The sequence below is a fragment of the Triturus cristatus genome, chromosome 3_2 (assembly GCF_964204655.1).
Source record: "Triturus cristatus chromosome 3_2, aTriCri1.1, whole genome shotgun sequence".
In the NCBI taxonomy this organism is placed as follows: domain Eukaryota; kingdom Metazoa; phylum Chordata; class Amphibia; order Caudata; family Salamandridae; genus Triturus; species Triturus cristatus.
In genome coordinates, this window is record NC_140584.1 from 744,552,888 (window position 1) to 744,568,837 (window position 15,950).

General features: G+C 40.8%; 1 protein-coding gene across 1 annotated transcript in view; it reads right to left on the bottom strand.

Annotated features, from left to right (window-relative positions):
- The window catches only part of ANKAR (ankyrin and armadillo repeat containing), a 1,190,398-nt gene that overhangs the window by 332,897 nt on the left and 841,551 nt on the right, over positions 1-15,950 (bottom strand). The window contains exon 18 of the mRNA XM_085646861.1: positions 2,199-2,367. Coding sequence (XP_085502987.1) covers positions 2,199-2,367 — 169 coding nt within the window. The remainder of the gene's footprint in view (positions 1-2,198; positions 2,368-15,950) is intronic.

The window sequence follows — 15,950 nt, forward strand, 5'->3', positions numbered from 1 at the left end:
GCATAGGTGATCCCAAGGTATTCTGATGGTTATTCAGGATAAATGTCGAAACACTTATCTAGAGTACATAATCAATGGGAATGGAGAGGGCCTACTTAACAACGCCGACGCGCGTTTCGGTGAGACAACTCCAGCTCAGGAGTACCACCTTCTTCAGGGCGTAAGAGACAACCCCCCACAAAATGGGACCTGCGTTCGAAATTGAAAAAGCAAAGGGATGTTCCGTGCAAATATGTTCTAAATCAAATTTCACTAGATTCCACAGGAGCTAAAGGTTCTAGGAGTAGATCAATCAGGCAAATATTGACAGGAAATAGATTAAATGCTGTCCCCACTTCTCCTATTTTTATATCCTATCGCGACCATTCTCGTGAGATTCCCGCTATTTGGACTACGGCCGATTGAGCTCCGACACTGAACCTAATTATCAAGTTAATTGACCTTTATGGCCCTGCTACCTTGAAAACACCGCTTGTATCCTGCGATTGTTTGCCTATCAAAGCGGGCTCGTGGAACAGTTATCTGGGCTCAGGTCCCAGGAGGGCATCTTTTTGGATTTGTTCCCCGTTTACCGAACCGAAAATAGGATATAAAAATAGGAGAAGTGGGGACAGCATTTAATCTATTTCCTGTCAATATTTGCCTGATTGATCTACTCCTAGAACCTTTAGCTCCTGTGGAATCTAGTGAAATTTGATTTAGAACATATTTGCACGGAACATCCCTTTGCTTTTTCAATTTCGAACGCAGGTCCCATTTTGTGGGGGTTTGTCTCTTACACCCTGAAGAAGGTGGTACTCCTGAGCTGGAGTTGTCTCACCGAAACGCGCGTCGGCGTTGTTAATTAGGCCCTCTCCATTCCCATTGATTATGTACTCTAGATAAGTGTTTCGACATTTATCCTGAATAACCATCAGAATACCTTGGGATCACCTATGCCACTGCTTTGAGTTGGGCCCACGAGTGTCTTTGGTCTTTTGTTGAATGAATTATGTAATGTTGTATGAATGTGAGCTGTTCGAATTTGAGTGTATGTAGTTTTGATCAAAAACATTCCTTCTCTGTTCTCCCCTGATTGGGAACCTGTTTTGTCCTCTATTCTGTGGCATATTCCTTTTTGTATAAATTCCAGATATTTATTGTGTGTGTTTAACACCTTTATTTTTTGTTTTAATGCACTATGTGATTCATTCATTGTGATTATTTTTGTAAAAAAAATCCAACAAATTTTATTTATGTATTATAAAAAGTGATATTAACAAATGAAATAAAAAAAGAGTTGTATTATTCAGTTTGGTGACTTCAAGTGTTTGTATGCCATATTACCTTAATCCGATTTGAGTGTCATTCTCTGTTGATTTTATGTATGATAGACTGTACATCTCTCAATTATAGGGGTAGAGTTTACTCTGTTGTTGCTTGGTCTAGCTGTCCAGCTTGCCTACACAAAGACACATTGTAGGGTTTGGACAATCAATAATTCACCTTGGTTTGGACATGGTGTAAGGTGCTTTTCGTCTGGTTTTCCTCTTTCTTAGCTTAGCACTAGTACTGTGAGCTCTGCAAAAGGGCCCAACAAGCAGAGACCAGATGTACTGCACACACTAAATAGAAACAACTTGTTTGACGACTGCTTTCACGGTTATAACTGATATCCTGCATAGTACTTCGGATCATGGGTGGTGGATGTCAATCACTTGTTAACTGTAGCAGTAAAGTGCAAAGTTAAGGAGGAACACTGTATTGGAAAAATATTGAAGGACCTGGGTCAACTAATGCTAGTGGGACTTAAACATTTATTGGGCTCAGCACTCTAAAACCAAATGAATGCCAAAGGGTAACAAATATCGATATGTAAACATGACATATTTTCACTTCAGATCATAACTTGTTAAATTCAATAAGCAATAGCACATTTTTCTGCCATGCATATTTTTAATGGCCCCTTTTTACACTGCATAGTTTGTCATCCCGGTGACATTTACAGTTTGTTCAGACATAAGTATTTATGTTTTCAATGATTATGTAAACAATGCTGCAGTATTTGACTGTTTAACTACAAAAAAGCTGAAACACCAACTTTTTAAATGTGCAAAATAGGAATTCTTCTTTAAATAATTTTAAAATAATTTGAGTGGGTAGAATAGATGACAAACGAGACAAGATAATATAACAACCATGTATATAATCATTATTACCTGTCTTGGAGGATAGAAACTCAACTAGAATGGGAATAGCCCCTTCTTCTGCAATTGCCTTTTGGTTTGGTGGATTTCCTTTACTCAATGCCTTCATGCAATTCATCGCATTCACTAAAACATCTTCCAAGTTTGAATGCAGAAGACCTACCAGAGGTGCGATTCCACCCTATGAAAATGTTTTGAAAGCAATACTTAATTTTCAAAGTGTAGTTCACATAGGTGCAGAGACACAGAAGTAAACAGAGATGTGAGAGGAGAGAAAGTGAGAAAGAAACAAAGAGAGTCAGGGTAAGAGACAGACAAATCTGAATTGTATGGCTTGACTGGAGGCTTCGATTAGGAGTGCAGAGGGCTGAAAAAATTGCTTTGATGGATGTGGAAACATACCTACGACACTACTCTCAGAACAGAATATATCTCCTTCTTTATTGTCTTTATCTTTGACTTGAGATAGAAAAGAGATGGATCTGTCAAGTCTAAAACAATCCCCAGGAACAGAATCATATGAGACAGAAAACCTAGGTTTTGCAGCAGGGACATACATGGCTCTATTTGAGTCACTAAAGACATATTGTGGCATGACATTATCAACATCTCGTCGATATACACAACTATCCGAATACCAAAGGAGCTGATCAGGGATCCCACCAGCATGAGAAACTTTGAAAAACACCAAAGAGCTTGCTGAGGACAATAAAGTCAAGACATTTCTCCACAAACATTATAGGTTATGCTATAGTGGTAAATAAACACCTACCTGTTTCTTTCTTAACTAATAGATAGTTTGAAAAAGAAAAATGTAGAAGGTTCTTTGTTTAATTTTTATAGCAACCTAACTTTAATGCAAACTTTCTACTCAACTACCTGGGGCATGTTCCGTAATCCGTGCTTGATAGCACTGTTTATTGATTACATACAAATATTGTGTCGCTACACGTATTTTTCATTTGGAAAATGTAAGGTTACTCCAAGAAAAGTGAGACCTAAAAACTACTGCCAGGACAACAAGCACCGTACCAACTTACAATTTACTAAAATATATTAGAATAGAACAAGTAAACTATGTTGTGTATCTATGGTGGAGAGAGAACACGTAGGACGTAGATACATAAAGGAAACATCCCAAAAAGGCTGGGATGAATAAAACAGCACAAAATGATGAATGGAGATGTGTGAATATGTCTGAACCACTGATAATTACTCTGGAACCATTCCAAAATATGGCTCTAGCTTATCAGTGCCATTACAGAACAGGAACAACCTCATTCAAAATTAGCATTGATGCTGCTCCAGTGGCCCATCCCAAACTGCCAGGCCAGGAAAACAAGCTTACCAGCCCCCTTTTTTTTAGCATTGTAGGGCTTTATTCGGGAACTGCAGCTTAGGTTTCTAGGGCACAGCCAGCAAATGGTCTGTGCTTAGACATACCCACACTCCTGAGGATGCAACATTTATACAGTAAACATTGATGGAAATGCTTGTATTGATATGACCCACTGATAATCACTCTGGACTTATCCCATACCACTGTTTTTTGGCTCACTTATACAATCATAGAAGGGGCACAACTATTTACATATCCTCCTAGGTTTAGTCCAACGGGAATTGTCTAGACCAGTGCTTCCCAAACGTTTTAGAACCATAACCCACTTTTTAAAACAACAAACTTTTGCAACCCACCCACATTAGGTGTGCGTTTTTTTATTGTAACTAAACATCATCAGGCAGAGCGCTGTCATTTACAGACAGTGCATTTTCCTTTGAAATAGCCACTAAATTTTCACACATATACAGTCTTACTGATAAAACTATATTCCACACAAATGATAGTGTGTGGAAATTGGGGTTCATTGAATATTTATCATTTGTGCATCAAGTATATTGAACTGTTTTGATCCTATTAACATTTTTTCTCCCATCCCAATTCAGAATTACAAAAAGAAATTGCTTTTTTATTTACTTTCCAAACTGCTGAATGACTACAGTTAATTTACAGGTATTTATATTTTGCTGCGTGTTACAAAAAATGACATCCTACAGCTTTTCCTTTCACACTCTCAGTACCCCAGCAAGATTTTCACACAATTCGCTTTTATTTCTGTGAGTGCAAAGTGAAAGGAGGTTTTAAACACCAATCCCCAAGTTAAAAAATATAAGCAGATATTTGTCAGAAGACACAGCATGACATTTGACCTCTGTCTTTGAAGCGCAGTGAATGTGATATGATAAAAACTGAATTTAAAGGCATCTTTATTTATTGCTTGGACTCACGACGCACCAAATATCAGCTTGCGACTGACCCATAGTTTTGGAAACACTAGTCTAGACCAGGGGTCTCCAAACTACTGCAAGATTTTATCTGGCCCGCAGACTAAAACGCCGCTGGTCTCCTTGGATTTATACTAATTAATTTATTTAAGCGTTATTCCTGACCTTAAGAACAGTGTAAAAGCTATGGGCCAGATGCATCAAGCATTTTTCTCCTCACAAATGGGCGAGTCGCAGAATCGGCCCATTTGCGATCGCAAAAAATGCTTTTGCGATGCATCAAATTAAATTTTGCGATTTGGTAACCTGTTACCGAATCGCAAAATGGGTTTCCAATTCGCTATTTGGAAGGGGCGTGTTTAGGGCGTCCCTTCCAAATAGCGAATCCTAACAGTGTGCATGAGTGTTTTGCGACTGTGAATGCGGTCGCGAAACATTAGCATTTTACCACCCACTTCATGTAGGTGGTAAGACATTCGCAAATGGGAAACGGTCCCCAAGTGACCCCTTCTCCTTTGTGAATGTTTGTAAAAGCATTTGTAAGAGCAGACATTAAAAAATGTAAAGAAAACTTTTAATTTTTCTTTTTGTAAAGCATCTCGTTTTCCTTTTAGGAAAACGGGCTGCTTTACAAAAAAAAGTATTGCTTTATTTAAAAGCAATAACAGACAAGGTGGTCTGCTGATATCAGCAGGCCCCCATCCCTTTGATTTTTGGATTTCTAGGGGATCGCAAATTGGAACCTACCTCATTAATATATAGAGGTAGGTCATTTGCGACCCCTTAGGAATCGCGGAAAGTGTCCTGCACACTTTCATGCATGCCGCTTTGCGATTCCCTAATTGCGAGTCGCAAAGATTTGCGAATAGGGAATGGCAAAACATTTTTTTATGCATTGGCCCTATATGCTTTACCAGTTTTAGCAACAAGGTGTCAGGATAGGTCAAAAATGGAGAAATGGAACATTGGCTAGAACAATACATTTTTTGTTTATCCTTAATTCTATAAAAATAGAACTAAGGACAAAAAAAAAATGTATTATTCTAGGAAGTGTTCTATTTTTCTTTCTGATATTGTTGGAAAGATAGCAGACATGGCCATAAGACCGAGTGATTAAAAAGATGTCCTGCAACACAAAGAAAACAGACTCTTTTATCATGTAGAAATTGAGGTTTTTTTTGCAGAAAGCTGATGAGGAAAACAGAAGAAGGACAAAGGAGGAGGGGAACACCAGTCAAGCTGCATTGGTTTGTTGATTCTGTGGGAGCAGAGGAGCAATCCATTTCCAGAAACTGAACAGTAGGTTGGTAATTTCCTTTTAAACTACTGCTGGCATTATAGTGTTCTGCCATTGGGTCTGGCTGCTTCGGAAAACTTTACTAGCTCAAAGTTTTGAAAGTGGACAAATGTAGTGAGCCAGCAAGGAAAGAGAAATGCAAATAAGGAATGAACAGTTGAAAGTTAAAAGGAAGCAGGATAGAACGTAGGTACATAAATAGAATAGAAGGAAGGAAAGAAGGATGGAAGGGGTAAAAGTATGAGAGAAGGAAGGAAATTAAAAATTAAGTTTGGAAAGAAGGGTAGCAAGAAGAAAGGAATAAAAACTGGAAAGAGAAATAAGGAAAGCAGAAAAGTAGAATTAAATAATGGAAAGAGGAAATCAAAAACGGATGACAGGGTGATGGAAGGAAAGAAGAGAAAGGAAGATTAATGCATGGAAGGATAATAAAAAGAAGGACGGAAAGGGGGGGTGAAGGAAGGACAGGAGAATGGTAAGAAGAATGGAAAGGACAAAAGAGAATGACAAGAAGAATAGGAACAAGAAGTAAACATGGAAAATAGGGAAGAAAATTAAACAGGAACATAAAGAAAGATAGAAAGCTACAGCCAGAGAGAAGCATAAACTAAAAGCATGGGCAGAAGGAAAGAATGATGGAAATAAGGAATGAATAGAGAATGGACAAGAAGGAAGGAAAGAAAAATAGATAATAGAAAAAACAGATGGAGCGAAAAGGGGAAAAATGAAAAAAGTCAAAGCTGGTAAATGTGCAATTTTTTCGGCCTGGGAATATTTGTACTAAAAGGTTTGGAGACCCCTGGTCTAGACTGAAATGCTAAACCATATCCATAGGAAAACAAGAAAACCCAGAGTGGTTTCAACTTTGCTGGGACTCATCGAGATACAGCTTGAGCCCTGTGGCAGTGTTCAGGAGACACACATTTTAAAAATAATCACTTACATAATAAATAAGTGCTAAATTATATTTAATTTAATGATTGGCCTTGTATGGTAACCACTAGAGACTGAAAACAAATTCAAGAACAATGTTTTCTATGGGGCTTGGGAAGGTATAGAATAGTGTGTCAATGGAGAGGCTGATGCAAGTAATATGTGTAATTTTTGTGAAAGTATAATTGTTATTATGTTTTGAACAAAGCCCAAGTGAGCATATTTGTCCTGTGATGCATGTGATCTAATGTGTTTGACATTAAAAAACGGTTAAAATGATCTAAAAACACTAGTGGTAAAAAATAAAACGAAGGTATGAGGAAATCACAAACCTGAACCCAAAAAGATAAAAGTGTGGTGAATGATTCCAGCCTAGGTGTATTTGAGTTTGTATACTTTTAGAAAGTTGCCATTTTCTCGTCCTGAGTGTTTGGTGTCTGCACCCTGTTTCCTGGAGCACATGACTAAGTGTAGCTGGCATTTGGCCTTTGTGTATTGCTTCCAGACAGTGAGACAAAGGGGGAATAGGTGTTGGCAGGATGGGCCATCTCTGACTTGATGGGAGGAGGAGCTGTCTCCTACCACACTTGCACATCACAAAGCCTCTGCTGGAGCACACTAACAAAGAGCTTGACACTAGACTATTGTGTCCCCAGATAAGCTGGAGCAAGGACAGGCAGGCAGTAAATCCCAAACAACTCTGGGGGTAGAAACCACCGGACCCGTATCCATCTTCAAAGGTGGCACCAGGTATAAATATTGGACCTTCAGACCCAACTCTTCACTACACCAGGGGACCTGTGGAAGACTAAGGACTGCTGTGCTGCTCCGAAAGAAGGACTGCTACTCTGTTGCCCTGCATCCCTGCTGCCTGTGTGAAAGGACTGGACCAGCATCTTGATCCCAGGACCACCAGAGTGACTCCAAGAGCTAGTTGGGTGACCTCCTGATAAGAGTCTCAAGGACAGAAACGTCTCTATCCACCTTGAATCAAGCACTTGCACTCTGTCTGTTATGAGTACTACCACTTCAGGTATGGCACTGCAGTCCTGCATCCTTGGAAGTGTGACTGAAGTTGCTCTGCCAGTTCAGCAGGGTTCCTGTGGGCAGAACCAACGCAGAAAGACACATCTCCACTTCAGAAGAACCGAAGTGCAATGCAGGAGTTCGAATCACAGCCCTGCAGCTTCTTCAGAACCGCGACTCATCTTCGACGCAGGAATTTGTATCGCAAGCCCCGTGTCAATGGCATCCTTGACAATGAAGCATGACTCCACATCGCAGCCATGCAGCTCTTCAGGACTGCCTCTGAGTGACACATCCTCAACGTGGGATCTCGCAACGCTCTGCAAAGTAGTGTTTCAGGTACTCTGTTCATCAGGCCTAACGTTATTCATGGATCTGGCCCACGCGCTATCGCAGCCTAAACCTATGACTTTGTTCTGCTCCGGCAAACCAGATAACCACAGTTGGTGCTTTGTGCTACTAGGCACAATTTTCAATTAAATTGTTAAAATTGCACATCTCCGGTTCTACTGCTTGGATTTTTACTGTTTTTGTCTCAAATAGTTTATTACATTTTACTCTATCTAAATTGCTGTGGGCTTTTCTTCTGTTTTCACTTTTACTGTTTGAAGTTTTGCATAAATACTTTGCCCATTGCCTCTAAAATAAGCCTGACTGCTTTGTGCCAAGTTACCAGAGTGTTAAGCATAGGTTAATCCGGGTTTCACTTGTAACCTGACAGAGATTTTGAGTAGGGTTTTACACCCCTAAACCAGTAACCCAATTTCTAACAAGCCCTGATTACGAGAGTGCAGTTTTTGGGCAGAGATAGTGGAGTGTTGGAATCCATGAGTCTGGCCAGTATCCCCACACCAAAAAGAGGAGATTAGGAATTTTCTTCCCAGAGTGGGGAATATCAACTTGGACTAGGAGGTCCTTTTCTATGTGGGTTTCCTCAATTCCAGGGTGAAAATAGCTGGCACTTTCCACCTGCTTTGGGCAGGTGGAAAGTGTCAGCAGGAGGGCAGGTAGGGGATAAGAGGTGGGTGTTGGGGCAGGTGTGAGCCTGACAAGGGGGAATCACTGTCTGCTCCCTCCATTTTGCTGCATGTGTTGGGTAGGGGTGAAGGGAAAAAAAAGAACATCAGACTGTCTACTTTAAATATGGGTAGGTGGCCAGAGTATGTTTCAACCGTTGGAGCCAGGCGGAACACTGCCATAGGAAACCAAGCAGTCCCCCTGACTCAGAATCAAGCAGGCATATGGAGGGTTTGAAGGAGAGGGTACTTAAGCACATTTGTGGAAGAGTACCCTTTCGGCCAAACTCTAAATTGGGCTCTTCGTTTTTTTCCTCCCTAACGTCTTTGTTCATTCCTCCTCTGCTTGCAATCTCACAGTCTACTTTAAGATCTCTACACGTAACACCTCAACCGCCATCTGCCCTTACTACGATCTTTTCAACATCACTAACCACAGTTAGCACACTTGTATTCACCTGCCTGGATACTGCACCGGCCTTATACGTTTGATGGGCTACGTCTTCCACCGCCTCAAAAGGTCTTTTACTGAGTCACCCATTTCCTGCTGAATCTATTGCTGAAATATTTCAATCTTAAAACTCTATAAATCATGGAGCCTTTCTCTCGCACACATGCTCATGACTTAACGTAAGCAACCTTCTAAGTGAGAGGCAGTGAGACAAAGGCATTCTAACAAGGGGGGGGGGACTTTTCTCCTGCACTGAATACACATCATTGTGCACTCAATTACCCCAACAGACAGCTGAGAATTTTTTTTATAAAAAGGCATGGATGAGAAGCAAAACATTGCAGAATGAAGAGCCAGTGGAATATTAAAAACAGTTGAAGGATAAATAAATGGTGACCGACATGAGTATAAAAAAGTAAAAAGCACTATTAGCAGATGTGCTCCTCTCTATGTTGAATGACAATGCTACCACTTAGAGGGAACTGTGATGTAGCCCTCAGAAATTAACATTGCCAGTGCATGTACATCTTTACCCCTACTGCCTTGTGATTTCAGTTGTTTAGTTGGTATTGTCATATTTTCTCCTTTGGTCACCATGTTTAGGTATGTGTCCATAGAAGGTATGTTAACACCACCAGGAAACTAGTTGTGGTTACCACAACTAGGTGGTGCTGGCTCCCTCACCTTAGCAATGAGATAAAGCCTTAAAAAGCAACCAAGCTGTGGATCTGATTAGATGGAGAAGACTTCCACTTTCATGGTTAGGAACGATAGCCACTGTTGGGGTTAATGTCCTCCACAACTCTTCTATTCATTTCAAGCTATGCCATGCCCTATTACAAGAGTTTCCCTGCAGACAAAGCTAGAAATCTTTATTTGGAATGCTAATTGAGCTAGGGTTTCAAGAAACACTCTAATGGCTCCTAGGATAAGTGGGGTTTGGCTCTCCCAGACTCACTGAGATACTACTTGGCTGCACGTTTGACGCTCCTTCAGGCCAGGACCATGTGGGAAATGGACAAGAAATGGGTAGTGCGGAGAGACTCTATGGGATATTCTTTGGCTGCCTAAACAATCTAGACCCAAGTATGTGGATGCTATTGATATAATCAACGTGACCATGAAAACCTGGGAAGTTGTGGATAGGAAGTTGGGGTTTACTACCTACCCATCGCCGCATAGCCCTATTGATTAGAAACCAACGTTTACACCAGCAATGGGAGACAAGCATATATAATTTGAAGAGGTGGGGAATGCCTAATTCCGGGAGATCTATTTGTGAAAGGAACCATTACGTTGTTTATTCAATGTAAAGCTGTAATCAAAGTCACTGAAAAAAGGCTAACATATGTGCAATTAAGACATTGGGTGCCTCACACCTCAAAGAAAGCAGGAGCAATTAGAGGTCTCACAGGTTAAAAAAACATCTAAAAATTGGCATGCCCAGAATCCAAGGGAGTGATAACAAGTATTTTTAAATGGTGAAAGGCTGGTGAGATGATGACAAGGTGGGGCTTTTAGAAGACATGGCAGAGAAATACCAACCAAGGAGTGGAAAAAGCTATTGGAAGATATATTGGGCAGCAAAAACCGAAATACAGAGAACAAGTGTATAAGCTAATACATAACTGGTACCTTACTCCACAATGCTTAAAATAAATATACCCAAATACAAGAGGAATGTGCTGAAAGTGTGGAGATCCAGATGGCTCCAGCTTACACAGAGGTAAGACCAATTTTATGTTAGTATTAAAAAGCCTGATCTTGGTTTGCAACATTAGGTCCTTGGAACTCCATATCTTCTTTAGCTCAATAAAGGCAGCCCTTGCATTGCTGATTCTAGCCTTAATGTCATCATCTGTGCTGCCCTGCTTGTCTATGACCCTGCCTCAATTGAGGTTAAGGCCTCAATCTCTTCCAGTGCATCGCCTGCAAGAGTGACTGCAGTTGTGCTGGCAGTGTTAGCGTTCAGGATCTAGGTTTCATCCCTGTGGATGTTGAGGCCAAGTTGTGATGATGCGGCTGCCACTTTGTGGGTCTTCTCTTGCATCTGCAGATGGGTATGGGAGAGCAGGCCAGGTTATCTGCAAAGTCCAGGTTGTCAAGCTGTGTTACATAAATTGACAATTTATAGCTATATGTTGTCAATGTTTGTGATGCTATCTACTTGTAATAGCTAAACAACTTTGTTTTCTAATAATTGTCATGAGGACCCTTTGTGTACAGGTACAAGATAATAGCAAAATCATTTCTTGATTAATACAGAATGTACTTTTGAAGGTTCAGGCTCGGAGCAATTATGAGGCTTTTCAAAATAAATGCTATATCTATTGTTTAAGGGGGTTATTTATTTTTCGTGTACTTTGTATGGATCCCTCCTCCAAATTCCTTAACTGGATCACTCCCCGTCTGTCAGTTTAAAAATAGTCATTTAAAATCTGACTTTTCCATCAGATTGGATTTTAAATTCCCATTACTTTGAGTCCTTCAACGATGAGTCTAGCTATTCCCAAACCACAGTTATACATTACAAGGTGTTATAATGTAACCCAGTGCTCTTCTATGGTAGAGTCAGCCCAGCCACTGTGAAAAACGACTATGCAGATTGATCAATGCAGGAAATGTAAAACTTAAGAACACATGTCCAGCTTTTAAAATACCATGCACCCTGCACAATGGGTACTTAGGGCATATTTTTGAGGTGACTTATAAGTATTGAAAAGGAGAGTTTAGGACTGGCCAAGGGTTTATTTTGCAAAGTCGAATTTGAGTTTTAAAAACTGACATGCTAGGCTTTAGTGCCAGGACTAACATTGTGTTTTCACTTTGTCACTGACGAGGTGTTCCAATCAGTGTGGCAGTTCACTAAGGACATTTAACTTACAGGCCCTGGGTCTATACGGTACCATATACTAGAGACTTATAGGTAAGGTAAATATGCCAATCAGGTATTCGCTAATTGCACATATACTATAGCGATCAGACCACATGTACTGGGCGCTGGACTTCAGTCAGTAAACCAGCACTAAATCTAGCAAAAAGTATTTGCATTAACAAAAACATTTCATTACTACACAGAAGATGAAATACCGAACAAATATTGTACATATGAGGACATTGAAGTGCCGCACACTTACCAGGAGCATTTATACTGGTTTAAAGGTGCCCTGCCCCATACAAGAAATAGAGTAAGACTTGGTCTGCTCGGAAGAGACTGAGCTACATGACCAGTACTAGCGGCCTACACACCACATCCCGACATTGAAACAATACCAGCAGGAGACTTACCTGTACATCATAAAGAACTAATAAACCGTTACATAAACATGAAACAGTTTGTGATGAGGACACACACGGTTCAGCCAGCAACAGCTACACAAATAGATCTGACTCAAACATCAGCAACTAAAATTACACCACTAATGTTACACACAGTCATGGGTAAGATGCCCACTAAACAAATGCCATTTTGGGTGGGTCAAAATATAACACCGCTAGAGGCGGTATTTCCAAACACCAACCCACATGAAAATCACAGAATGTTAACAATTAGCTTGCCCATGGGGATAACACCCCAGATAGAGGATTGTACCTCTTGGGGTACAGTTTTCGCTGACATATATACCAGGACTCCTGGTATCCCGTCATTAGCAGTAAACCAGATGTATTAAGATAAATACAGAATGAGTATGGAGCAGAATCTGTTCTGAACTTGGGCATGAAATTACTAGGTAATTTTGCACAGGTAATATTAGCGAACAGTAAAGGGGAAGCAGCATCTGTGGCAATTCGTCAATGCCTGAGGGAGTTCACTCCTTTACAACAGGAACATGAATTACCTAAAATAACTGAAACAGCTTATGCTGAATTAGGTAGAGACAGTTTGGGGGCTAGAGCAATAAAACCCCAACTCATGGGTGGTCCTGAGAAGGATAACACAAAGCAAGCACCGGCTTCTTCTGAAAAGAAATGGGATAATAACAAACAACAAAAGAATAAAGACAATCCAGAGGTAGGTCTCCTCAACAGGAGCGCTCTGAAAGGAGGTATAACCTTAGGAATAGGGACAACATTAGAAAACCTGACAGGTATCAGGACACTGATACACGTTCCTCTCGTTCCTTTCAGGGATCATCGAAAAACTCAGAGAGGGAAAGACGGTCAGAACATAGACAAGAAGAGAGTACAAAGGCCAGAGACGCACAACCCACTTCTGACTACACTTCCAAAAAAGAAGAAAAGTCTAAATAAAAACCTCAATTCAAAAAGAAGGTAGCAGGTCTCAAAGTGAGACATGCTCAGAATTCTGAGGACTCAACAACTGAACGGGGAATGGGCTCTGACGATGCTAGCCAACGCAGCAGAAGCAACAATAGCTCGCCAGAACCTGATGGAATTTCTGGTGACAGCGGAGTTGAGTGAACATATCACGGTGGAAACACCTGATATTAGGGTAAGTGTCCCATATAGGTTACATGAAATAACACTTCAAATGGAGGGGGACAAGCCCTGAAAAAATTAAAGGTCTCTTTTGTGAGAACCTGAATTTTGGCTACAACATCCTTTTAGCTGAAAGAAATTGGCCGCCTACTATTGTTATAGATTGCCCAAAGGAAGAAACTGTAATTATGCCAGCTTTTTCCAACGCCATTTCCCAATACTTAAAACATACATATGCGTGGGAGTGGGCAGTAGCCCTTGCGCCTGCATCATATCGCAAACCATGTTGGATGGGATGAGGGTACAACTCACCACATGATACCATTAAAATCTACTCCGACTCCTCACAGACAATTTTCAATTAAGCAAGAAGCTAAATAACAGATCAGGGAGATCGTCGGTCAACTTGAATACCACGGTGTGATTGAAACTTGCACCTGTTCAATGAATAATCCTTTATTTCCCGTAATGAAAATTGACAACTCATGTCGTCTAGTTTTAGATTACAGACATCTAAACTCATGCACAAAAACATTTGCAGTACAAAACGCACATAGTGTGGCATTAATGAACAACATTGTGCGGAAAAAATACAACACTAGATATCTCAAATGGATTTTTCCGCCAAAATATAGCACCTGAAAGCAGATATTTAACAGCATTCTCTGCGTTAGGGTCACAGGATCAATTTTGTCGACTCCCCCAGGGGTATTAGAACAGCCCGGGGTTGTTCTCGGCCAGGATAACTGAGTTAGACCAGAATCTGGACGAAGAGGCATTGTCCTATGTCAATGATATTTGTCTGACGGATGATGACCAAGAGGAACACTTGACCAGGGTGAGCACCATAATTTTGAGATTCGCTTCTGAGGGCTACAAGATCAACTTAAAAAAACTAAAAAGAGCCCACCTCAATCTCCTATTTTTGGGATATGAGCTCTCAAGTGAAGGGAAGAGCCTGGCAGCTAACTTTTTTGAAAAGTGTGCGCTGCTCCAACCTCCAAAATAATTGAAAAATTTCCAATCCATACTGGGATACCTGAACCTTGGTAGAACATACATTTTGGATTACGCAGAAAAGGTTAAACCTTTCTACGACCTCATAAGACCTGATTTTTTCGTTAGGCGATGGACACAGGGACAATCAGATACCCTATGTTCCCTACAAGCTGATATGATAGCTTCAAAACACTTACAGACACGCGTAAATGTCCGCAACCTCGTGATCCGTATAGTTGCGGGTCAATCTGTGTATACCTACCGAACATACAATGATGGCAAAACGGTACCCCTAGCATACATATCACACTATTATATGTACGCTGAGATGCGCTTTGCATCCACAGAAAAATACTGACAGCAGTATAGACTGCTGTAGTGAGAGAGAGAGAGCATGGGCTCAGGGGAAGCGAATAATTGTCGTAACTCCGGTACCGGCCTTAGAGGCTGCTACAAAGGCAAGCCTTCCAAATGCTAAAGCCTTACATCCAAGATGGATACAAAGGGCTAATTCTCTCACTGCATCAGACGTGGAATACAGATACGACCCAAATCTAAAAACCCAAGCATTTCTACAATATGAACAAGAATATCCTCTCCCGAATGAAAAAATGCCTCTAGATAAGTATGAATACATCATTTAAACTGACCGACCTACTTAGCCGGCCATTGCAAGTAAACAACAATACAGCGCTGCATGAGCGATTGTAAAATGCTGTATGCAGGAAGAAAAATTCCATCCAAGCTGTACAAAAACACAGTCTCTAGGAGACTGCACGGCTCAGCTGGCAGAATTGAAAGCTCTACTACTGGCACTGATAAATACAGATCGAGAATTCCCCACACTAATTATGTGTGATTCCTTTTACTGTGTACAGTCATACAATTATTAGCTTCACTACTGGGGTCAGAATGGATTTAAGGACTCAAAAGGTGACACAAAGAGGTAGCAGAGTTGAAAAATGAACTACAAAGGGCTCATATGATACACTGAGTTATCAACGTGATGGCGTTCACGTTGAAGTGAATTCATTGGCTGATGAAGCCGCAAAAGGGGTTTACAAATACATTTTGGTTGCAGTGGATTTCTGCTCGAGATACCTATGGGTATGGCCTCAGCGCTCTGCTGACGCTCAAACTGTTATCAAAGAGTCTTTATAGGGAAATACTCAGTTGGCACATTACATTCTGATGGTCGCACCGCGTTTAGCTTGAGGGCTACATACTTCTATAGGGTAAACAACATGCCACGAAGTTCTATAGGGGGTGTCACTCCTTATGAGGTCCTTTTTGGGACGAGAATGTGGGTACCTGATCTA